At 32.8% G+C, this 24,089-nt stretch overlaps 6 protein-coding genes across 10 annotated transcripts in view; 4 read left to right on the forward strand and 2 right to left on the reverse strand.

Annotated features, from left to right (window-relative positions):
• Positions 1 to 1,002: 1,002 nt before the first annotated feature.
• Positions 1,003 to 5,701, reverse strand: LOC122632472 (cyclin-dependent kinase-like 4). 3 transcript variants are annotated; one of them, XM_043819266.1, is made up of 6 exons: positions 4,792 to 5,701; positions 4,359 to 4,608; positions 4,085 to 4,279; positions 2,525 to 2,816; positions 2,067 to 2,451; positions 1,003 to 1,988 (listed from the first exon to the last, which is right to left on the reverse strand). In XM_043819266.1, the coding sequence occupies exons 2-6, from the start codon at positions 4,524 to 4,526 to the stop codon at positions 1,685 to 1,687; spliced, it is 1,344 nt and encodes a 447-aa protein (XP_043675201.1). In that variant the 5' UTR covers positions 4,527 to 4,608; positions 4,792 to 5,701; the 3' UTR covers positions 1,003 to 1,684. The 3 variants fall into 3 exon arrangements, with proteins under 3 accessions (XP_043675201.1, XP_043675200.1, XP_043675202.1); XM_043819265.1 differs by having other exon boundaries at positions 4,778 to 5,701; XM_043819267.1 differs by lacking the exon at positions 4,792 to 5,701 and having other exon boundaries at positions 4,085 to 4,299; positions 4,359 to 4,500.
• Positions 5,702 to 7,159: 1,458 nt separating this feature from the next.
• On the forward strand, positions 7,160 to 11,208 carry LOC122632319 (zinc finger CCHC domain-containing protein 24-like). Its single transcript, XM_043819003.1, has 4 exons — positions 7,160 to 8,334; positions 8,446 to 8,688; positions 9,277 to 9,441; positions 9,965 to 11,208. The coding sequence occupies exons 1-4, from the start codon at positions 8,140 to 8,142 to the stop codon at positions 10,076 to 10,078; spliced, it is 717 nt and encodes a 238-aa protein (XP_043674938.1). The 5' UTR covers positions 7,160 to 8,139; the 3' UTR covers positions 10,079 to 11,208.
• A 54-nt stretch (positions 11,209 to 11,262) lies between these two features.
• Positions 11,263 to 20,003, reverse strand: LOC122632313 (Golgi-specific brefeldin A-resistance guanine nucleotide exchange factor 1). Of its 2 annotated transcripts, XM_043818979.1 has the most exons (15): positions 19,579 to 20,003; positions 19,075 to 19,273; positions 18,774 to 19,001; positions 18,580 to 18,686; positions 17,990 to 18,512; positions 17,447 to 17,838; positions 17,148 to 17,325; positions 16,941 to 17,056; positions 16,664 to 16,852; positions 16,252 to 16,587; positions 15,907 to 16,115; positions 15,581 to 15,826; positions 15,005 to 15,503; positions 12,870 to 14,930; positions 11,263 to 12,407 (listed from the first exon to the last, which is right to left on the reverse strand). In XM_043818979.1, exons 1-15 carry the CDS (start codon positions 19,696 to 19,698, stop codon positions 12,306 to 12,308), a joined length of 5,505 nt encoding a protein of 1,834 aa, XP_043674914.1. In that variant the 5' UTR covers positions 19,699 to 20,003; the 3' UTR covers positions 11,263 to 12,305. The 2 variants fall into 2 exon arrangements, with proteins under 2 accessions (XP_043674914.1, XP_043674915.1); XM_043818980.1 differs by lacking the exon at positions 19,579 to 20,003 and having other exon boundaries at positions 19,079 to 19,216.
• A 249-nt stretch (positions 20,004 to 20,252) lies between these two features.
• On the forward strand, positions 20,253 to 21,789 carry LOC122632321 (glutaredoxin-C4-like). Of its 2 annotated transcripts, none has more exons than XM_043819006.1 (3): positions 20,253 to 20,490; positions 21,241 to 21,378; positions 21,446 to 21,789. In XM_043819006.1, exons 2-3 carry the CDS (start codon positions 21,250 to 21,252, stop codon positions 21,641 to 21,643), a joined length of 327 nt encoding a protein of 108 aa, XP_043674941.1. In that variant the 5' UTR covers positions 20,253 to 20,490; positions 21,241 to 21,249; the 3' UTR covers positions 21,644 to 21,789. The 2 variants fall into 2 exon arrangements, with proteins under 2 accessions (XP_043674941.1, XP_043674940.1); XM_043819005.1 differs by lacking the exon at positions 20,253 to 20,490 and adding an exon at positions 20,947 to 21,074 and having other exon boundaries at positions 21,260 to 21,378.
• A 172-nt stretch (positions 21,790 to 21,961) lies between these two features.
• On the forward strand, positions 21,962 to 24,085 carry LOC122632320 (group XIIA secretory phospholipase A2). The gene is made up of 3 exons (XM_043819004.1): positions 21,962 to 22,499; positions 22,956 to 23,023; positions 23,100 to 24,085. The coding sequence occupies exons 1-3, from the start codon at positions 22,265 to 22,267 to the stop codon at positions 23,421 to 23,423; spliced, it is 627 nt and encodes a 208-aa protein (XP_043674939.1). The 5' UTR covers positions 21,962 to 22,264; the 3' UTR covers positions 23,424 to 24,085.
• LOC122632322 (FACT complex subunit SSRP1-A-like) overlaps positions 23,832 to 24,089 on the forward strand; it is a 1,204-nt gene continuing 946 nt past the window's right edge. Inside the window, exon 1 of the mRNA XM_043819007.1 lies at positions 23,832 to 23,929. Within this exon, the coding sequence (XP_043674942.1) occupies positions 23,862 to 23,929 (68 nt within the window). The 5' untranslated portion in view covers positions 23,832 to 23,861. The remainder of the gene's footprint in view (positions 23,930 to 24,089) is intronic.

Consider the following 24,089-nt stretch of genomic DNA (forward strand, 5'->3'; position numbering starts at 1 on the left):
AAGATGATGAAGAGTCTTGACGAAAATAAATTCCTCGTGATAAAAAGATATTTCAATTTAGAAATATCCACAAAATTTTATCGAACGACATTTTGGTATTTTAAGAATCCCGCGCTAGATGGCTCTGCCTCAGAATTTTAATGTGCAATCCGTATATCTATATGCACGAGGAATAGAGATAAAAGTCGTAGTAAATTTATCGTGAAAGGAAGATCAAGTGAAAAGGAAAATAGCGATGTATTTATGTAAACATTCTCGAAATAATAAGAATGCATTAAACAATAAGAATGCATTAAATAAATCGTATTGTAATATCATAATTTATTATTAAAAATCTTCGCACGTGTAAATCTCTACTTTATCGATCCAGTCGGTGAAATTTTAAAACAGTTCGGAATTCTCTTCTGTTAAACGTATTTCCTAATAGGAGGATATAATATTACGGTAGTTACGTTCGAGGAACTTCTCAGAGAAATAACGCGCGAAATTTAAACTTATATTTTAATTTACGTTGAAAGTTATCATTAAGTGAAATTGCAATTTGAACAAATTTTTAACTTTCAAAATCATCTGAAACAATTGCAATATTCTATAGACGTTAAAATTCAACATTAGATTCGAATTACAGAATCGATACAAATTGGATACATTGGCTAAGTGTCAATCGAAAAGTACTGAATTATAAAAAGTCATCTTCTTCCGTATACTATTTCGCTAGAGTTTTCTTGGCCACGCTTAGGTACAGTCGAGAACTTTGGCCGTCTATATTATGCAAGTAGATCAGGTCAGGAAACGTGTACGTTTATGTCCGAATGCCGCGTTTCGCCTCGTTAAAGTTAATCCTCAACTAGCTTTTCGTATAATTTTCAATATTATGTCGGAAGCAATTTTAATGTTGTCAATTTCGTTTTTCCAGCTATCGCTTTTCGTATCATAAAGCAAAACTTTTCAATCCTTATGATAAAAGTTTTTAAATTAACAAATAAATTTTACAAATATATCTACATAAGCATATTAAATAAGACTCCATTTTATTTACAATTTTTGGAAATATAAAATAGATTATCACGTCATTTAAACTGTTTACCGAAGGAATGGCTTCGTTAATGATCCCTAATTTCTCATACTAAACCACAGCCAAAATCTTCTACATTTCCGCATTAATTATATTTATATTATTATAGTATAATATCGTTTGATATTTCGTCTTGCATCATAATGAATTATTTTATTCCTCAATCAAAAATCATGTAAGTCACTTCGTCAATAAAATTCTTTTATATATTCTATAGAATATATCGAAATTATGCACGCACATATTCAATAGCGAAAGAAACCATAATCTCGATAATATATTACATATTCGTGAATATGATTTCGTAGTAGTATTTTATCATAAAATTCTTACCATCAAAAGAAAAAATTCACACGTAGATGATTAAGCTAATTCGACGATTAATTAATTAAAATAAGTTGAATATAAAATAAGTCCCTTTATATATTATACCGATTATAATTAAACTTGATATAAATTATAAAAAATTTTCGTATCTACTTTCATCGACCGTACTAAGTATCCAACTCGAAAGCAAAAGACACTTATTAAAGAATAAAAAAAAAAAAGAAAGAAAGAAAAATTATATAATAAAGCAATGAAGACTGATTAAGAAATAAATGTACATTTCTAATGATTGACAGAAGGCAAATCCAGCCTCTTTCTCTTACTATTCATTTTCGCTTGTATCGAACCTTTTGGCGTTAAGGCTGGTAAGGAACAACCCTTCGAATTTTTTATTCGAAGACCTTTAAGCTCCAACCTTCGTATATAAGTCGTATTAGGTATCACGGAGACTGGACCAAAGTAGCAAACTTCTCGCGGACGACTGATTTGTAAAGCGGCTGGTTTTCGTTGTATTTCTTCGACGGTACTATCGAATTCTATTTTGTTGCATAATTCTTTCGTATCGTGTAAAATCGTCATTTGCCACCTTAAATAAATTCGATTTGTTTGTCAATAAATGGAATATGAAAATTATGAAATAGATAATGAGAAGATAAAATTTTACTTTCCAGCGCTGCCGCGGCAAACTCTAAGATTTTGCTTAGCCGAAAAAACTTTTCGATCCTGGATCTTTTTCCTTGAAAATGAATTTAAGTACGACTCCTTAGCAACATACATTTTTAATTCTTCAAGAAATTTCTCACTAAAATTGTCCTGGTGGAAAAGAAAGTGATCGAGTAAAGCGGAACAGTTAGGTCTGGTGTTTGGATTCATACGAAGACACTGTGAAAGAAAATCCAAGCTCTCTGAATTCCACGAAGGAAAGAGATTTCGTAAGGATAATGGTTCTTGAGAAATCATGAGCTCATCGACGGAGGTAAATCGTAATGGTCTAGAAAGAAAGTTTTGTCCCATTGACACTTGGTTTTTACCAAGTGAATGAATACTTCCTGAATTTGAACAAAATAATAATTAATTTAACAATGATTAAATTTCATTATATCCATTCAGTTAAAATTTTACCTAGGACTTTAGTGATTCTGTAAAGCTGATCGATATCACTTTCTCCTGGAAAAATTGGATCGCCAGTCATAATTTCAGCATAAAGACAACCGACCGCCCAAATATCAATTTCTTTGCCATATCTCGAATCACCAACGAGAAGTTCCGGTGCACGATACCATCTCGTTGCTACATAATCCGTACAGGATTCTTTCGAGTTGCTGATTAATCGTGCGAAACCAAAATCGCAGAGTTTGATCACACCGTTCGACGATACCAAGACGTTTTCTGGTTTGACATCTCTGTGCATAATCTATTAATAAAAAAGAATCACTTTACTTTCTTTTATTTATTTCTTGGAAAAAAAATCAGATCAGTACGTTGAAAAAGTTCATTTCGTGCATATTCCATTTGATACATGTAATTATGTTATTAAGAAATTAATGCATATATTATTTCTACAATATATACGATCGGAATGTATTCAGTTTGCCAACATGAGATCAAGAAAAAATATTTTGCGAATTGTTCTAAGGTAAGTCAAATGGAAGAATGTAAATTAGCAAAAATCTGGCATAAAACAAGGTTTAAACTTTGACTTTTTCTGGTACCTCATAATTAGTGCTATCCAGTTCAGTACCAATTACTAATGCTACCGTAAATGAATAGATTTATGTATATTCGAGATTTTCTAAAGATTATTTCTACGAATCTTCAACTAATCCTTGCTGGCGTTGTTGCTTCTACGATATGACTATTAATAAGGAACGTCGCAATCGTCACGTTAGCTGCATCCAAAATCTTACGTCAAAGCCAGAAAATTTGTTAAGGATTATATACATTTCGTTCGACCTTTAAAATTGGCACATTTACTATATATTTTGTTTACTGATTAACAGTAATCTAATTTGGAAAACTTTCTGAATTAATAAAAAATTATTTGATATAGACGTAAATATTTATTACTAAAATACAACATAAAAATGTAAAACGATATAGTGGTAATAAATTTTCAGACGATTTCTTTATGTGCTCGATCGCAAATATTAAACGACGCTTTTCATTTTTTACAATAATATCATTTATGTATAATACAAGCAATTGTCATGCTGCTCATTGTATACGCATATGTATTTATCTAAAGCGACCTTGCTACGAAAACTGTTAACGTATCGAAGAAGGTCGATATTTAATGTATCTATTCAACTATATCACGTTTATCCTTAAATTTTATTTATAATAAAGATGAAATGTTAAAGGCATATAAAATGAAACGATAAAGCAAAGAAAAACTAATGGATATAGAAATATTTCATCGAAATGTAATTTTCTTTCAAATTCTAATATAAAGAAGTTAACATCCTATCGAAAAAAAAAAAAAAAAAATGAGAAAGAAGAGCAATAAAGATAAACATTATCTTGAAATCTTGCTAAAAAAAGAAGATAACAAACAAAAAATTAGTATGACGTCTTTTCAAAAATCATAAAATTTTCACAGACGAAAATTTATTGTTGTCCTTTAAAAACTCATCTTGATGCACGCAATACGAAAGAATCATTAACCAATGGTTGATCACTCACTTGACTATTGTGACAGAAATTCAGGCCACGAAGTACTTGAAAAATGTAGCGTTTCGAAACTTCTAATCCAAGACCATCGGGGGATCGTTCTAATTCATCGAGGACAGTGTGATCCAGGAATTCAAAAACCAAATAAAATCTTTTTCTACGGCGAAAGACCTCGATCATATCGATGATGTTCTCATGATGCAGTTTCTATATTGAAGAGAATAATACTGAAAAAAAGAAACTAATCTAATTAGAGAAATCAGATACGAATGGACGCACAGATTACCTTCAACATCCGAATCTCTCGAAGGGCCAATTTTCGAACTTGAACATCCTCTTCTGTTTCTAAAAACTTTTTTATCGCGACCATCTGGCCGGTTTCACGATGTCTACATTTCATCACGATACCGTAACTACCTTCACCGACGATTTCAATATTCTCGTATTTATCCATTTTGTTTTCCGTCTACCCTTTCATGTCATCGGGACACTGTCCAACCGATCATTGGCAATCATCTTAAATTCATTCGCGAAACCTTTGAAAAGAAAATTGATATACTTTCTGAATCCACTTTCTAGAAATGTCGGAGAAAGAAGAAAGAAAGAAAAGAAAGAAGAAAGAAATGGCGAAGAAAATGAATGAACAGGTTGCGATGAACGTAGCAAAATAAAAATCGAGAAACGAAACTCCCTTTCGATCGTTACACTTTCGTCGTTGCCGACAACAAACACGTGCTCGTCCTCCTAATAGGCAAAACTTCGAAGCAAAATGAAAGAAGAAGAAAAACAGAAAGAAGAAAATAAGAAACGGATAGAGAAAATTTTCTTCGAAAAATATCGTCCACTTGTAAACAACGTCGAGCAACTTTCAAAGAATCCGAAGTCCGAATTTTCAAAAACTCTATCACTCTTCTAAAAAGAAAGAAAGAGAGAGAGAGAGAGAGAGAGAGAGAGAGAGAGAGAGAGAAAGAGAAATGAACTTTCCTCGACGCGAACTCCGGCAAGGATAAGTTCCAACTGCTACTCAGGGTACCGTAGGAGTCTCTCATCGATGCTTATCGATCGGTTCGCAATTAGAGCAGAGAGTCTGTTTTCGTCAATAATAGCTAAACTGCTTGCCGTAGGAGGCTTATTATGTTTTAAGGGTGAAGGTGGAAGGAGTAGGAGAGGTACCAAGAGCGATGAGCTTACAGGATGATACGAATAGTCACGACCTACCCTCCTAACCTTTTTGTCATCCTTTTATTTCTCTTATTAAATTAATCTCGATCATTAACAAATTATTTTCGATTAGAACCGAAAGACTATGTCTCTCCTAATTCTTTAAATAACTCTTCGTATATTTTACGAGGATGAAATTTCAAAGAAAGGAAGAACTCGTTTCGATCTTAATGGGAGGAAAGATAATAAGTGAACGTAAGAGAGAACTTGTTGGAGTGAAATTCTAACGTCTAAAGAGCGTCTGAACTTTGCGTGCCGAGAAAGCACCGAGGAAGCTCAACCTTGCGTAAGCTCGTGGAAAAGGTCAATCCCAGCGAACTTGCCGAATGCCAGAAACTTTTCCAAGGTCTTGTCAGCTGGACGAGGTGTCAGATTGAAGTTGTACGGGAAGCAGGAAAAACGACCTTATATTTTTCCAGTTCCACAACAATTTTCAAAAACATTCATTTCCGATTTTTACTTTACAGAAACCGATTACGATCGAAAGATTCAATTAATATTTCTTCAATTTTCATTGAATTTCTTTTCACTATTCACCTTGAATATCCTTGAAGGGAATTAAAATCAAAAAATGATCACCTTGATATATAGTAATTTTCAAGGTAATACGATAATAAAAAGTAATCAACGAGCGAATACTGAATGTAACTGTACATATATACATAAATGAAATCGAAAACTTGAAAAAATTCAATCATATCGATCTATATCTCGAAATTAATTAATCTGAAGTCAATCAGAAATACAGTCACGTTCTCGATACGTTCGAGTCACAATTCATTGAACGAATACTCGTAATCGATTAACGCGAATAGAATTTGTAAACTATTTATGGACGGGAGTTCGATGACTTTCCGTCTGCGGTCTTGCCAAACGCTTTCCGATCGCGTGTTTTACGGGAATTGTTCGACGTGGCCTCTTTCCCGCGATTATTATTTATGGAAATTAAATCTTTATTTAGAAATTGAAACTCTCTCAAATTCTAATCATTAGTTTTCTTCGAACATACAAATGACGAATGTACAAACATTTACTTACATACATGTATACATACCCATAATTACATATATACATACATAACCGTAGTTACATATGTACATATATACGTATGTATACATATATATAGTTACATACGTACATATGTACATATAGCACAGTATTTAAACACGGACAAATACACACGCACACGTGCGTACGTATATATATATATATATATATATATGTATATATGTATATATGTATATATATAATATACATACATATATACGTACATATGTACGTACGTATTTACGTACCTATGTACATATATGTATACGTACATACATACACATACATACATCCATATCTACATAAATACTCTTGATCGTACGCATAGCGCTGTAATTCTTCGACTATGTGATACGTCTATTTCAATGTTCACGTTTGACTCGCTAGAAATTCGCCTCAAATGAATTCTAAACGGGATGCTTCTTTCACTTTCTTCTCTTCTTTTCTTTTTATAACATATCTTTCTTGTCCTATGAGAAATGATGGGATAATTTTCCTACACACAATGATAGTAATTAATAACAATCATCTAAAAATTAAAAGTAATAGTAATTAATAATAATCATCTAAAAATTAAAAAACACACGTATATGTGCATATATATATATATATGCATATGTATGTATATACATGTATGCATGTACATATACAAAGAAAAGAGAAAGAAAAAAGTGTACAGATGTGAACGATGAAAAAATGGCAAAGTCGACAAAAAAGAGAAAAAGAAGAAGCATGATCGTGTTCAGAATTTGTTCAAGGCGTATCTGTTAGCAGCGATAGTCTGTAGCGAGTCGAGAGCGAGCACTGAAATAGATGCACCACATGGCGGGGATCTTCGACTATGTGTGCGAGAACGAGTACGTCTTTCTACTGGTTCGCGTACTGGGAAAGAGACGGTGGCAGTATGTGAACGAGAGTGCCAAGAGTCGTAGAGAAGATTTTTACTCAAAATTGGGTCGACTCGATGAATGATTGTCGTGTCTTCTCCGAAAAAAATAAAAGGAAAAAATGGGTGATAACGATCGTAAAGAGAAGACAAAGTTCGACAGTGAACAATGAACATTTGCAAAGAGTCTCGTGACGACGTTTGTGATGATCATAATCCGTTTGAATACTTGTGACGTGTACAAACACTGATCTTCGAGAAGAAAGACTCTGTGTTAAAAATTCTATTGAAGATCAATATAAAAAAACAGAGAGAGAGAGAGAGAGAGAGAGAAATATAAAAGAAAAACTAAAGTAAAGATTCATATGGAATAATAAAGAAACACATGCATGATTCTCTTCGATAGAATTCTTTTGATTGGACACCATAGAAGAGAAGAAAGTGGAAAGAGTCGAGTCGAGTCAATTGTTGAGCGTTGTTCACTCTTGACGCCTCGATGAAAATTCACGATCTTCTGGTGAGTTAACATTCTAAAAATACGGTGTAAGCTTCGTGATCCTATAGTGGAAATCTCCGAGCATCAAGGAAATTTCGCAGAGACGATGTTAGTAGTTGGTTGATAATAATACGCACTTAATATCTCAATAACAATTACAATTCGAAGAAAATTACAATTCGACCGAAATGAAATGAATAGTGTAGTTCTTCGGTGATAAGTAATTGAAACGATTTCTCCGAGAGAGAGAGAAAGAGAGAGAAAGAAAAATAGAGTGAGTGAGAGAGAGAGAGTAGATTCAAAAAAGGCTCTTGAGGCGATGCTCGTTCGTCTCACAAAAATTCAACTAAGCCGGTCAACCCGGCGTTATCGAAAACGGTGAAATTTGTCAAGGTTGTGATCGGTAACGAAATCCTGATGGCTACCTGCCATCCTAGACCACTGATACAACACCTGCAACTACAGGAACAGGCTCAGGTTGGCCTAAGTGCTATCAACGGAGTCGGTAGTCAAGGACAAAAAGTGCTCCAGCAAACCCATTATCAGCCTCACCTGTTGAATTGGGTATATTTGGCGATCACCGATCAAAACTCAGCGCAACTTTCTGATCAGGTAAATCATCTAAGACGGTTTAACTTCTGTCTATCGTTAATATTCATAAGAAGCTTTAAACTCGTTGATATGAATTTACCAAAATTGTCTTGCGATTGCTTATTGTTTAAGAAAAAACTTCTGCCTGCGATCTGGAGCAATTATACAACAGCAAACTCTCAAACCTATCTACATCAAAACACTTTGAATGCTTCCGGAGCAATAGGTGCCAGCCTAGCCGATAGTATCGGTGATCTCGCTGAACATTTTACCGAATTGGATCTGTTAGATAGGAAACCAATGAAGAGACCACCGTCTACGTACTTGTGTCATTTGTGCTTCAAAAAGGGTCACTATATCAAGGATTGTCCGCAGGTACGATGATGGTGCTTCTTACATCTCGTCCTATCTATAAAGTAACATCTATAAAAGAAAAGAAAAAAAAAAAAAAAAAAGAAAATTCAAAACTTACACGTTATCCATAAATTCATGACCGTTCGTAAACGACACGCGTGCCTTGATATAACAGCGTGATACGACGATCAATTGAGCGCTAATTGAGACAACAAACGACTCCTCTGAAGTTGATGACGTCAGAAATACCGCTTCGAAAGGCATTCTATGAATTTACATAGCCCGAATCGTAATACGTTGATATTACTTCGAACAGTATAATACTATTGCAGTTTTCTTGCAATTTCAAATTATCTCCTTGTCTTCTCTAAACGCGTTAACGACGAAATTAATTATTGTTTTCTTTTTTCTTTTCACTTACAATTAATCTCTATATTTGTTATTCGGCTAAGTCATACGATGATCTTATCTCGATCTCTCTTTATCGAGCAAGACGTTAAACAGAAAAAACTTGCATACTTGATAGACTAATTATCATTGTTTTTTTTTTTTTTATTAGAAAAATATTTCTTTCGTCTAATTAAAATATAAAATAACTTTCTACTTTAGGCTCGTCCAAAAGGCGAAGGTCTTACGCCTTATCAAGGTAAAAAAAGATGTTTCGGAGAATACAAATGTCCAAAATGCAAACGTAAATGGATGTCGGGCAATAGTTGGGCTAATATGGGTCAAGAATGCATGAAGTGTCATATTAACGTGTATCCTCATAAACAGGTGAGACTGTCGTAATGGACCTTTCATAATTTCCCATAATGAGATATATTGTCGATCTTAAATATTTTTCGAATGAACTTACATACTATTATGATATTGTTTATATCGAGTCGATTGTCGTATTATTTTCCCGAAGTATTATGCTCGCAGATATGTATGTGAAACGGGCAAAATCTAATTATAGTTACATAGTCGCGCTCAGGCTCGTCGACTACCGTACAGAAATACTTGAGCGGATTCATCGAATGATTATGTTACGACGGACTTTCCTTTTTCTTTTCACGGGAATTTCTTTCTACGTTGAAAAAAAAAAATATATATATATATATATATATATTTAAAATATATATATATTTTTTTTTGTAAACGTAACACACGGAAAACAATGCTTATCGATTTCGTATAATCATAAAAATGTTACCAACTGTTCTGATAATTCTCTTTAACATAATTGTCGAATTATTTTCTATAATTCTCTATTTTATTCAATTTTTCTTTCGTTATATTTCCATGTTACTTTCAGAGACCATTAGAACAACCCGACGGCTTAGATGTATCCGATCAAAGTAAAGAACATCCTCAACACCTCTGTGAGAAATGTAAAATTCTGGGCTATTATTGCAGGCGTAGTCAATAACAACGAAAAATATATATACGCCTTTTCTAAGACCATTCTAAGGCTATTTAAAATTCTATGTTATCGTGCCGTTGCTAATAAATTTTTTTCTACGTTCTATGCACATACTCTCGGATGTGTAAGAACGCATGGATGTATTTTATTCCTTTCGATAATCTCGATGTTAATTACTGTTAATACAACAACGGAGTATTTTTTTGATCAGCTGAGGAATCAGAACTTTCATACTCAGGGACAAATTTCACAAGATCTGTGAGAATGCAGATACAACGCTCTGTTATATAACAGTTAACGTAATTACACTTAAAAATTAATAATAACAAAAAACGAAAGTGATGCGAGTCGAAGAGTTTATAATTAAGTTTTTAGCTTTTAATTTTCTCAAATATATAAAGAGTGTAACAAAAACACGTAACAAACCTTTACGAAATGAATTTCTCATATGTAGAGAAAAAAATAGATTATATCAAAATAGGCCCCAAAATTATGATTAATTTCTGAATTATAAGACTCAAGTATGATCTTATTAGTGTACTCCAATTATTTTTATTTTTATTTGCTGGAATTAAAACCGAAACATTAATTATATCATATTAAAATATGTAATCATATTTAGTGAATTTCTTTTTGTACTGAATGTCTTTAATATCTGCAAGTGGATTATCGTATTAAAAACCATAAGTACTTAAACTTGTTCGAAACTCAATGAAACGATGAACTGAGATCTATATTCGAGCAATCGGTGATCATTTTGAACATTTCACGTAAGGAATTATCATCAAAGTCATAATATAATCATAATATAATCCCAGCAAACAAACATGATTGGTATAAACTAAAATCATACTTATAATTTAGAAATTAAGCATTTCTGAACTCATTTTCATATAACATCATTTTTCTCTATAAATGAAGAATCCATTCATGAAGTTTCGTCACGTATTTTTGCTTTTTTTACATTATGAATATTTGATTATGATTCTACGTCATAATGAGACTTTTATATAGTTGATAAATAAATTCTTTAACTTACACCACTTTCCTATTAATACGTTCGATTTAATAAATACATAATAACTCTTATGTATATCAGAAAAAAAAAGAAAGAAAGAGATAGATAGAGAGAGAGAGAGAGAGAGAGAGAGAGAGAGAGAGAGAGAGAGAGAGAGAGAGAGAGAGAGAAAGAGCGTATATTCATCTTTTATTTTAATTATTTGTCACAATCTAAAGAGAATAAGTGTTACGAAACAATACTATTCGATACTGTACATACACATAATATCTGTCAAGGCGAGAATTTGACATAAACGTGCTATAATCAACTCTATTAAAAACTTAAAAACGTTAGAGAACGACTAGGAATACTTGAGAGATATGACTTATACGCGTTTGAAGTTAGATAGTAGTTTTATTGTATATTAATAATAAGTAATGAAACGAATTTTCCATCGCCAAAGAAAATAACATTAATAAATATATAATTTCGATATATATATTTCTTTTTTTCTGCAAATATGCAATGCTAATATTATCATAAAATTATCAGAGACTAATGAAAAAAAAATACATTTGAATTGAATTATTATTATTATTAAAATCCTTATTTTATTATCATGATTATTATTTCATCAAAGACGTCGAAAAAATTAGTGATTCGATTCAAATATTTCTATGTTTTGACTGAAGTGCGTAAATTTATTTCTTTGGTTTTTATATAATTTCTGAATACGGCATCATATAAAGCATTAACAAACTTTAACAATCACATGAATCACCTACAGGAAAATTTACGAAATTCAATACTAAATTCTGTATGTTTTATATACTTAAGAGCGGTTATCAAAAATTTACAACCAACAAAAAATCTGGCTATCTCGAAGGAGAAATCTAATAAAATATCCACAACAATAACACATTGTACAGAGAATCAAGTAGAATAACATATCATATTATTATATTTTTATTAATATATTATGTGTATATATATATATATGTATGTATACGTATATGTATATATATATATACATATATGTATATACATATATATATATACATATATATATATATATCATCGCTGTGCCAAATATACAAGCCAAAGATGTATGGTTTCATTTTTACCCGACATTATACTGATCTATAGTACTTAAAAATTTATCATCTGTAAAACATGATTTTACCTTTATAGAAATAGTTATATAATACAATATATATAACGAATGTACAGTCGTCAAGGATTTGTTACGACGAACAGACGGTCCGCCGCGGGATCCTCGCTAAAATACGCTGCAGAATTAAACATCGTTGTCGCTGTAGTATCTACTGTCGTCGTCTGCAAATAAAATAGACAATTACATTCTCCATCAATAAGTACAAATATCTACTGATGTTTTCTATAAATTTCTATACGGAAATATATCATTGGATGTCTTATTGATTCTTAAAATTTATTATAAAAATATTCAAAGATTCTTATATATAAAAATAATATCTCGTACTATCTTGATACTTATTTCGGTACAAAGATAGCACTTTATTGGTTACTATTTTCTTTCTCCTACTATCGTAGTGGACATAAGGCACGTATCAAACCTTTTAAGTAATACTTAAATCTAATAATATCCCGATTAATTCGCTATTTATTGCGGTTTAACTAGCTGCTTTATCAAAAATTGTTCTAACTCGAAATGATTTACAACGTACTTCAGTCTAATTCAAGGAAAAAACGTTAATAGAATCAATCGACACCCGGTACGTGTCACTCTTATTGCTACGACACAAGACATTGATTCACCTCAGATGTATCAGCACAATGTGAGGGATTCACTGTTGCCATATGTTGAAACTCCTGATTTTGTTTGTAAACGAAGGGCTGTGTACAGGGATCTTCTAACGAACATTTTTGTTGTTGCAAAGAATGCTGCTGTATCCATTTTTCATATTTTTGCGTTGTAGAATACTCGTTTTTTTGATTTATCTTCGAAAGTCGATCGATATCTTCTTCTTTTAATCCCGACTGCGGGTGTAGCTGTTGTTGTTCGGATACTTCCATTTTATGTGGCACTATTTGACAAATATCGAATACACGTTGAGCAGCTGGCTGTACTGCAACTGGACTGGATACGCTTGGTGGTGGTTGATTTACTAAAGTGATTACTTGTTGCGTTTCCTTACTTTCAAATCCAAGAGGAGGTAAAGAAATCGGAATAGGGATTCCTCCGGTTCGTGAAACACCTTCGAATTCAGATGCGCCTGATTTTACTTCCAATGTATGACAAGTATTTTCTTTCTGCGAATGTGAAAGCTCTGTTTGAGGAGCTACGGTTTTTGAAAATGAAGGTTGTTGTTGACCAATTAAACTAATAACTTGTGGAACTTGCTGCGTTTGCGATGATAATGGCGGAGGAGGCGGCTCAGGAAATAATTCTGCCTTTAACGTTGGTAAAAATCCATCGATTGCTCTCCATGTTGGAGCCCACAAATTGGAACTAGGTGCCAACACGTTTGCAGAAGACATTACCAACAACATGTTTTTCAAGGACTCAGGTATTGCTTCAAACAAAAGCTCGCTATTGTCTGCGTGCATGTAAGCACGCAATAAGTCGAGTACTGTCAACCAAAGAGGAAGAAATCCAGGAAGAGTTAGTAAAGGTGTTAAATGATGAAGAAAGACCTTTGATAATAGCATGGCAGCTCTAACTCTTGTCTCTTCAACGCCGATAGGATCATTGGTTGCAATAGGTCCAAGTAATTGAGCTAACAAAGGGAACAACACCTGTTCCAAACATTGCGACCATTCGATGGCCGTCAGTTGAGCCAAATCATGAGCGAGTAATGTACTTTGTAAATTTGTAATAGCTGCTGTACGAACTGGTCTACGAGCGTCACAACATAGACGCGCAATTCCTTGCAAAAGAGGTCTCCAAGCTTGAGGCCAAAGAGAAACTCCTTCTGTGGTTCCACCTTCTTCGGCCCACCATCGAAAAACATGAGCAGTTCTTGTATGCAATACGTGCATCAAATCCAAAAGGTGTATAGGACATTGTTGATAACCAAGTGGTTCTTCCGTATTACTATGTATTCTGTTACGTTTTCCAGCACATTGAAGGGCAGCTTCGGCAAAAGTTCTTATACAACGAACACACATCTCGAAATTGAATGGTGTTACGTGAGCCACATCTCGAACTAGAAAAGTTAAACTTTCACAACACTTGATTAAAGCAGCAGGATCGTGAGGTTGCAGGTCTCGATCTAGAACTATCGTATCAGCAGCAACCGGAAGTGGTGCTTCTGTTCCTGTTGGCGACACGAGTACCCACTCCGGTACAGGACTGATAGGTCTAGGATCAAGGACAGATGCTCTGCTATTTACTACTTCATCTACTACAGTATTTGTCTGTTTAGGTGACAAAGCACCCGCTCCGGCACACTCCAGCAAATTAAATACAACTTTCCAATCTTCTGTATTATGAATATTTGCTGCACCTGTTTTTACTAATTCAAACAATCCGTAAGCGATCTGTCTTGCTAAGGGTGGACAAGCGGAGGAAGGTAGATGAGTCAAAGGTAGCAAAGGTGGTAAAACCGTATATGCAAATTCTTCTCCGCGTAATAATCTGATAGCCAATCTCAGCATACCCACTGTTACTCTCTCTAAAAGATATGGATGATTTTCTCTGGCGCTTGTAGTTAATAAACCATCCAAATGAGCTTGCACTATCGGCCATATGCACATTACTCTATCCCGATTTTGAATGGTCACTTCTAATAGTAATTCTAATAGAAAAACTGAAATATCTTCATCGTCTGAATTTGCCGACACAAGGGCACCGATAAGTGAACGAAGGGATTCAACCTATAAAGATTTTTAAAAATTATAAATTATGAGGGAACACTAGTTTTAAGAATTTAATTTGATCGATTCTTTACCTGTAAGAATTTACTTTCTTCTATAATTTGTTTTAAATAGCAATTGGCTACAAATTCAGTAGCTCTTTTGCGAGCGGTTGCTTCTGCGGGATGAGGCATTCGAGAAGTATCTAACGCGATATATGAGTACAAACTAGATAATATTCCTTGATCGACCGGAGGTTGTTTCGGTGTTGTTGATTCTCGAATCAAAGACACTTTACCAGACGGATCTATAAAATCTTCTCCTTCTGTAAGGCTCTTTGGTAACAATCTTGCCTTGTACAACGCTTGCAGGCAATCGACGATATTTTTCCATGATGCTCTCAAAGCATTCCCATGTGAATGCGTAATTTTGAAAAGCGTACGTGCAGCTAATTGACATTTTCCACTACCTCCTATATGGAGAACAACTTGTTCAGGTTCACCACCTGTTGCTAGTCCTGTGAATTTGCAGAGACTGACAACAAGAGTATCTAAGTCACTACTGATGCTATAATGAGCGCTTATAGCAGCACAGCTAAAATTAAAAAAGATTAATGTTTTCTTTTTGTCTTTTTGTTAAAATAATCAAAAAGATACGAAAGTATAACTTACCTAAGAAATGTCTGAGCTACTCTGCGTTGCAAAGCTTTATCTGGTGCTTTGTCATATGCTCTACACAAAGCACTTATAATCGGAGCCCATGCGTGCTCTGCTAATTCTTTATCAACAATCTCACTAGCATTTCCAACTTTCAAATATGAACTTTCTGGACCAGCACCTCTACGTAATAATACCTTCCACAAATAATTATCTTTAACTAAACCAGTTTGTTCAGCTGGCATTACAATTTCTTCTCCCCTAGCAAGTAATAAATAAATTATAAAACTTAACGTGTAGCTAAAAAGTGGTATAAAAAAAAATTTTTCTAAAATCCTCACTTTATAGAAGAATATATCTCATCCAACATATCTTGATCAAAGTCAGCACCACCGTTTACTTTCTTTAAATTTCTCTTGAATTCGTCAGCGGTCATAGGATTATTTTGTCTTTTGACATTATAATTATGCTGATCAACGTTTAACATAATTACTGCATATGCCAAAGTAAATGCCGCGTCTGCTGAACTAAATGGTTTGCCATTACTATCCTACAACAATAAATGGAAGTAATTTAATCTTTAATTAATAATCATGTTTCACAAATTGAATTAAAAAAAAAAAAAAAAAAAAAAAAAGGGGGAAAAAGAAAAAAAATTGACTTTTATTTAGTTATTATAAACTTACATGCCAGTGTTCAGCGAACTTTTCAAGCAAAAGAGAAATAAGTGGAGCTTCGCCAGGTAATCTGAAAGACTCTAAATAGAGCCTTAGAGCTTGATCGATCCGAGTGTTTCTTAGATCAAAATTGTGCACAAAACAATTAAGAATATTCTTATTCTCTTTCTTACTTATATATTCACCAATGGCTTTTTTGTCAAGTCCAGGATTTTCTCTCAAAAGTTTAGCAACCTTTTCTGGATCAGGATGTCCTGGACTACCTCCTAAAAGCCCGTGCTCTGTAAGCTTCGTGATTCCTTCTCGAGGATTTTCATTAAACTTTTCTGTTCCTACTATCAACCACTAAAAATAAAGATTTATTATTTTGTGCATTTAATAATTTTATATAAAAGAATTGATATAAAAAAGAAGAACATACCCGTTTATTTGTTTTTATAGAAAGTAATTCTTCTCGCGTTGGAAGATTTTGTGAGGTACTATGCCTGGAAGATTTGCATAATTCTTTGTAGCCTTTACATCTAATTTCCATGCCAGAAATAAGCATAAATATTGCATCCAAGGAAATGAATTGCATACTGTGCATATTACCCATAAGAGCAGAGGCATTCTATGAAAGCACAGTGAATAGAGAATCAAAATCTTAAATGATGATCTCATAATTTCTATACCCTTGTATGTTTTTGATATTAACATACCTTAGAAAGCAATTTCATTAACTCTTCATAAAGATTTGTCGAATACAATCCACAATCATAATTCAGATACAATTCTGCTGGTAATCCTGGTATTCTCCATAGCCTTACGATAGCTTCTATAATCAATAAAACGAACTGATATTAGTTACGTTCCGATGTACCGATACGAGAGAAACAAATTTGTTTAAAAATTCAATAAATATATACCAAGTGCTAATTCACGTTGTTCGTACGATATCCTATTAGAATCTGAGCTCACTATTTCTGTTAATTTAATTATGTAATGCTCCATTTGAAATTTGAGATACTCTCTTTGTGATTCAAATAGTAAAAAAGATACTTGCAAGTCTGCAGCAAGAATCGATAATCTATCAGTTCCAAGAAGCTGTTACGAACAAAAGAATCAATGTATTAATAGTGTTTAAAAAATGATACTGATCGTACTCATTGCGTGTATTTTGATTTGATCATGTTATCTTACATAATTTTGTAATTTTTATTTTTACCAGAATAAGATTCCGACAGAGATCATCTTTCACCAATAAAAGTAGAGATGGGAAGTTAGATAAAGCATCTGCTGCAATTTCCAATGCTACTTGCAATAAATTAAGACCCAGATGAGTCATAACTTCATTATTTTGTTTATCAAGAGGACTACACAAAGAAACTAAGAATCTAAATAGCTCGCGCACACACAAAGCACCATATGGTGCTAATTGTTGAAGTGGCATAAACCGAACTCCCTGAGTATTAATATATTCTTCTATTTGTTCTGGTTCTTTCGTTTTCGATATTTTAGATGTATTAGTAATACTTTCGTCTGTGGATAAATCTTCTACACTACCAACTGGTGATTGTATAGTGTCAATACTTTTTTCTTCATCTATTGATCGTATTTCTAAAAAATAAAAGACCAAGAATTGTGTGTGTGTATATGTGTGCGTGGATTCGTGCGCGCACGTGTATGTGTACGTGTGTATATATATATATATATTTATTTATTTATTTATGTTTATAAGTGTTATGTAAAACAAGCGCATTTTTATTACCTTGACTCTCCGCTACGTTTTGTTTAAGAGAATTATTAGACTCTTCTTCTAATGTACCTTTTGTATTAACTATATCTTCCTTTCCTAAAATTTTTATTTCTACTTGGGAAATTTCATCCTTTTGTGATCCATTAATACTATCAGTTTTCTCTATCTCACCGTGAACTTTTTGTTTCGTGTCATTCAATGAATTTTCTTGTTTCTGTTCCTCCGAAATTTCATCCTTAATAGACTCGCTCTTGCTATTGTCGGTTTTGTTATTATTTTCCTTGTTATCATTCTTTTCATCTTCTATTTTATCAGATGACGTTCCATGATCTAAAGAACCTTGCATATCTACAATGTTTCCTCCTGCAGTAACAGGCGAAGTAACTACATTTTCTGCTCTAACTTTATCGACTGAACTCAAAAGATGCGTTTCATCTTCGATATCATCTACATTCGATTTTAATCTTGGTTTGGAATGAATTTTATTCTTTTTATGTTTAGTACGTGTACTTTCCATACTATTCGTTCTCATTTTCTATATAAAAAAAGAAAAGGAAAGAGAATATTCTATACCTGTTAAACTCGATCAATTATTAACATACCTTCATACTCAATAAAACTCTTGTGTCATCAGCGAACAATGGTAATCTAGTGAAAAGATGCTGTACTATATCTCGTAGACAATGCTCTGCTGTTCTTCTTAAAAGTTCTAAGCATACGATAAAAAGTGATTAAAATATGTTAAATATTTTATAAAATTGTATACTCTTTGTGTGTAATTTTAATTAATGCATACCACTAAGACGTGTTTCAAAACATATCCTAAAACAGCTAAGCATTATTTCGCAAATACTTTCATTGGATAAATGATCCCCTGCTGGTGCTAGCATAAGTGCTTTTAAAACCTGCAATATTCTCATAAGAACGACTCCATCTCCCGCTGCATCTGTACCTACAAATCTAGCATGAGTAACGGCATCAGCTATTGCTTCTACACACGTTGCTATTGCAGAATGATCAGGATCTAAAATGATCAAATGAAATTTATGAAATATCCGAAACTCGGTATAACGTCAAAAAAATGACATAATACGTACTAACAAAGCCATAAGATATAAATTTATTAACGGCAGATAATGCAAGACTGGTAACAGGTCCTGTAGTTTCTTCAGAACGTATGATTTCAAGAAATGGAGCCAAGAATACACCAGGTTCCAACTGAGACAAATCTTTTACCTCATTCAACGCTTCCTTCAATGTCGACAAGCCTTTTATAAGGGCATCCTGATCGTCGTCCTTAACGATAAAACAATATCGCAACACCAAATAATACGAATATGAATAAATCGGAAATATGAATTAAAACAAAGAATGATTATCCTCTGATTCGTTTACTTTAATAAATCTTAGCTTTTCTATTCAAAACCACCTGCCATACTGTCGTTACAACCTGTTTGATTTAAGAATTATTGAAATGTATATGCTTAATGAAGACAAAAAGAAACAAACGACAGTATGCTTGGACATGTACATTTAATATTGATTCCTCGAAATAGACTTGTTTCTTATGAAAATAAATAATTGACAAGAATGATTCTAACCTGATGAGAATGCGAGGACCATCGGGTACCTCGTCGCATTGCTGTCGCCAAGAGACAGACCTCGCCTTCGACGACATAAAGGCCGCCTCCTGGACAGGCCGTTTTCGGTATCCTGCTCATTTTCGCTGTTATTATTTCTTACGCCATGTTTGTATTTAAGAGCCCTTACAAGTAACTTGATAATTCGTAACGTCAAGTGTCAGGAGTGTAGAACACTTCCAACACGATAATCATAAACTTCAGAATGCATAAAGATAGACAATTTTCTTTATCGTCGTGCTCCTCTCGTCGTTATCGACCGTTCTGACATAAAATTGTTAAACAACGAACTTACTGACGATTACTCAACGTCTATATAAAAGTCAAATAAATTTTTAATAAATTAACATCGTTGATTATTTCATTCATGTTCCGTTAACAAAAATTATAAATCTTAAATATAGTAGTAGATTTTTTGTTCTATCAGGTTGAATAAAATATATCTATATAACTGGAGAATAATATAACTATAATCGATTGTAGTTATGCGTTAAGTTTCATTCACAGAATCGGCTCAATCGAACGCACAAATACTTGCGCTTGAGCAGAGACTACGTCTTTTTAGATAGCTTATTTATCATCGACGTGCATTTTAATTTCATTGGTTGGTAGAGTAGAAAATCAAGGAAAATTTATTATTATTACGATTATACATTTGATTACAATATTACATGCAACCCAGATTACGACGTTATAAGTCATAATAGCGCGGTTTTTATCGATTCATCGAGATCATTTTAACTTATTTTACTGTGCATTTTAATGAAATTTAGTGATTTTTAAATATCATATAACAATATTCTTTCAAATTTGAAGACACTCTGTGATAGATATTCGAAGAGATCTATCGTTGAGAAACAGTAACGTTAAAAGGTAAATTTACTTTTATATAGTTTTCGAAAATTCATTTGTTTATTACTTTGTAATAGCTTAAATAATTAACACACATTTTGTGTTCTATTATATTGAAAGAACACATGATATAGGAAATAACAAAAACGAATCGGGCATATGTGGTGGCCCTGCATTGCAGCTTCTCACATATTTTTATTCATTGATTATCAAAGATCGGAAAACTTTTTATAAATTTATTTACGTTATAGCCAACATTTTTAATAGCCAAATATTTTAAAATAAGAAATGAATAACGGGCTTTAATTTTTTCTAAAACAAAAGAGAGAAATTTATCATTTAAGAAGCTGAATGAATTCTAGGTGTGGTCTCGACCATATAAAGTCCTTTAATTTACATGAATTTATGGTTTATTAACCATTTATAACAATACGTATAAAAAAATTTTGTAATTCGACCTTGCAATAGTGTATCAGTCATCATGTATTCTTTTATAAGAAATAAACTGCGTATAAATTTTTACAAAATCACTATAGCTTTAATTGGTACCATGGAAGATATACCTAGTGAACATAATTCCGATTATATTAACTACAACGACGACTGTAAGTGAAAGCAAAAGAAATAACAATAATTTAAACTCTAAGTCGTTTCGATTTAAACTTCTAACTAAGTCGTTTCGAATCTATAATGTCATCTTAAGATTAATTAGTTAAGATGATTGATCATACCTTGTAATACCACATATACCTGGATAACTAATTTCTTTAGCTCAATTCAATGGGTTCAGTTTCCAGTACACAAAAGATCATGCCTGCAACACGAGAAATGGTCGATCAACTGATCGCTTCAGATCAAATTGTTATATTTTCCAAGACGCGTTGCCCGTATTGTAAAATGGCAAAACAAGTATGTATACTTTTTTACGTAACGAAATCGATTCAGTTATATTTACAAATGTATACGTTTCTAACAGGTATTTGAATCATTGAAAAAAGAATATACTGCCATTGAATTGGATGAAAGGGATGACGCAGAAGAAATCCAATCTATATTGGGAGAAATGACAGGTGCGAGAACAGTTCCTAGGGTATTTGTTAAAGGAGAATGCCTTGGAGGAGGTACTGATATAAAAAAGCTTTATGATAGCGGAGAATTACAGAATAAATTTTAAATTATTGGTAAAAAGCATGTACCTGGTTTCTTTATGTAATATATCAAATAATCATGATACCGTGCATTCTATACTATGTTACGTAACAATAGTAACTGAATTCTATATGTAATAACAATTTCAATAAATACTTTGATTTAAAAGTATTTACAAGGTGATAATTCATTACTCATAACAATCACAATTATTTATCCATCCATAGACTATCCCATAAAATATAGAAACACTTGTATTAGCTATTGACTACTTACATTTACATATATTATACAATCTTACGTAGATATGATACCAAGTTATTATAAATGAAGATATTAATAATTATAAAAATAAAAATAAATAATTTATTTGAATCATAGAAAGTAACAATAAAATGAACTAATTACACGTCATTAAGATAATGTTAATTATACATATTGATTACATGCATACACAAATGCAATTTCGCTCATACGAGACACGTATGTCCGACGCGTATGATATTCAACGGTTTACGGGTCTCCAATCACCACGTGTCTACAAATGTAGATTTCACTTAGATGAGCCAATTCACCTAAAAATATCCCTAAATACATATATCGAACAAACTGTGTATCCATCAAATTTTTTAACGAGCAAACGACGATGGACTTCTCACAATATCGGAAAATATTGGTTTACGTTTTGACATTTCTCGCTTACGCGTGGTCCGGTTATGGTGCTGGATTATTGGGAAATTTACGAGATGCTGTGTTAACGGCCGAATCGGTGTTTCAAGATTTATTTGAAAATGCCATAACCGTAGCGAAAAAAATCAAGGATATACATGAGGTATTCGATGCCGCTGTTGAAGAAAATTGTGTTTTCTATTGTCCCGGAGGTACGTATGTACTTATTGGCAGTACTTTGCTGTAAAAATATATATTCTCTTCATCGTCTCACTAAATTATTTTTATATCGTTTTTATTGCGGTTATATTATTGGTCGAACGATGAAAAATACTGCAGAAATGAAAACTTCATTTAACGATTGCATAATTTTACATAAATTTACGAATCGCGAAATTACTATATTCATTTTATCGATCTGAAGAAAATACAATAAAATCATCAGTATGTATATGTTGAAAGTGTATAAAATGCGTCATTTTTGAAGCTCTTCATAAATTGCGATAAAATCCATCAAAGGTTCGATATCTATGAATTGTAAATTTGTAAATTGTTCTAACCATGAAATCCAATTCGTTTGGACGTACTATTTACGAACACGCTTATTGGTCGTTCATGAAACGTATATTGTGTACGTTAGAAAATGGCGCGATGATTTGTATTTACAGGAGTTACACCAAAAGCGGATTGGAATCACAAACCACAGAGTAACGGATGCGGCTCGTTGGGAATAGAGGTTGTAAAACTATTCGATAAGGTTCAATATTTCATATTTGAGAAACGATTTAATGTGATTTATTTCTATTTTCAAGATAAACCAAGAGTATCTGCCTTTAGCAGAAATGACAAAGTGTTGCGATCAACACGACATCTGTTATGACACATGCAATTCGGACAAAGAAAAGTGCGATTTAGAATTTAAAAGATGTCTGTACAAATACTGCGACGGATATCAAAGCTCTGGAATAACGATTGTCAATACCTGCAAAGCAGCTGCAAAAATGCTATTCACGGGTACTACGGCCCTAGGATGTAAGAGCTATATGGATGCTCAAAAAGAAGCTTGCTATTGCGGAGATAAATGGAGTAAAAATAAAAAACCTAAAAAGGCTGCACAAGCCGGTGGGGAATTGTAATTTAGTTATTTGTAATTAGCGTTTCTCCTTATGTAATTTACTTATTTAAAATTTGCGTCGTCTCTATGTTCCCTTACCTCTGTATATAATCCATTATCGAGAGTATATAAAATATTTTGTATTTAAAACAAAAACATTAATATATCGTTACGTTACATAGATGTACACAAAAGTTTAAATATATTTTCTCCTTTTTTTTTTTTTTTTTCATATTCAAATTTGTACGACTAATTTTCGAAAGTCCTTATTGGTCGACCTCGACATCGTCCTATTGCCCATCTATTTATTTTCGTTTACAAAACAAATGAAAATATTTTAATAATAAATATGAATGTTATATCGCAATGAAATTCGAGTAATTCTGTAGAATTTAAATTCTCAAGTAATGCAATGTATGGTTACAATACGGTCGCATAAAGTACGGAAATAACGTGGAGAATGGGAAATAAAAACTCCACGCAGCCATGTAAAACACAAAACGACCAAAAAGCAAACGTCAAAGACAGGTAAGATATTTATTTCGTTTTTTTCATTGTCCTCGCGACGATAAGGTTAATTTAATAAATGTCGGTCACTATGATTACCGATACGTTTCGCGTTATATCGACGATCTTTCCTTTCCATCGAATTATTAAAATGGTAATGATAATCGACTAAATAAATAAA

The sequence above is a fragment of the Vespula pensylvanica genome, chromosome 10 (genome assembly GCF_014466175.1).
Source record: "Vespula pensylvanica isolate Volc-1 chromosome 10, ASM1446617v1, whole genome shotgun sequence".
Classification (NCBI taxonomy): domain Eukaryota; kingdom Metazoa; phylum Arthropoda; class Insecta; order Hymenoptera; family Vespidae; genus Vespula; species Vespula pensylvanica.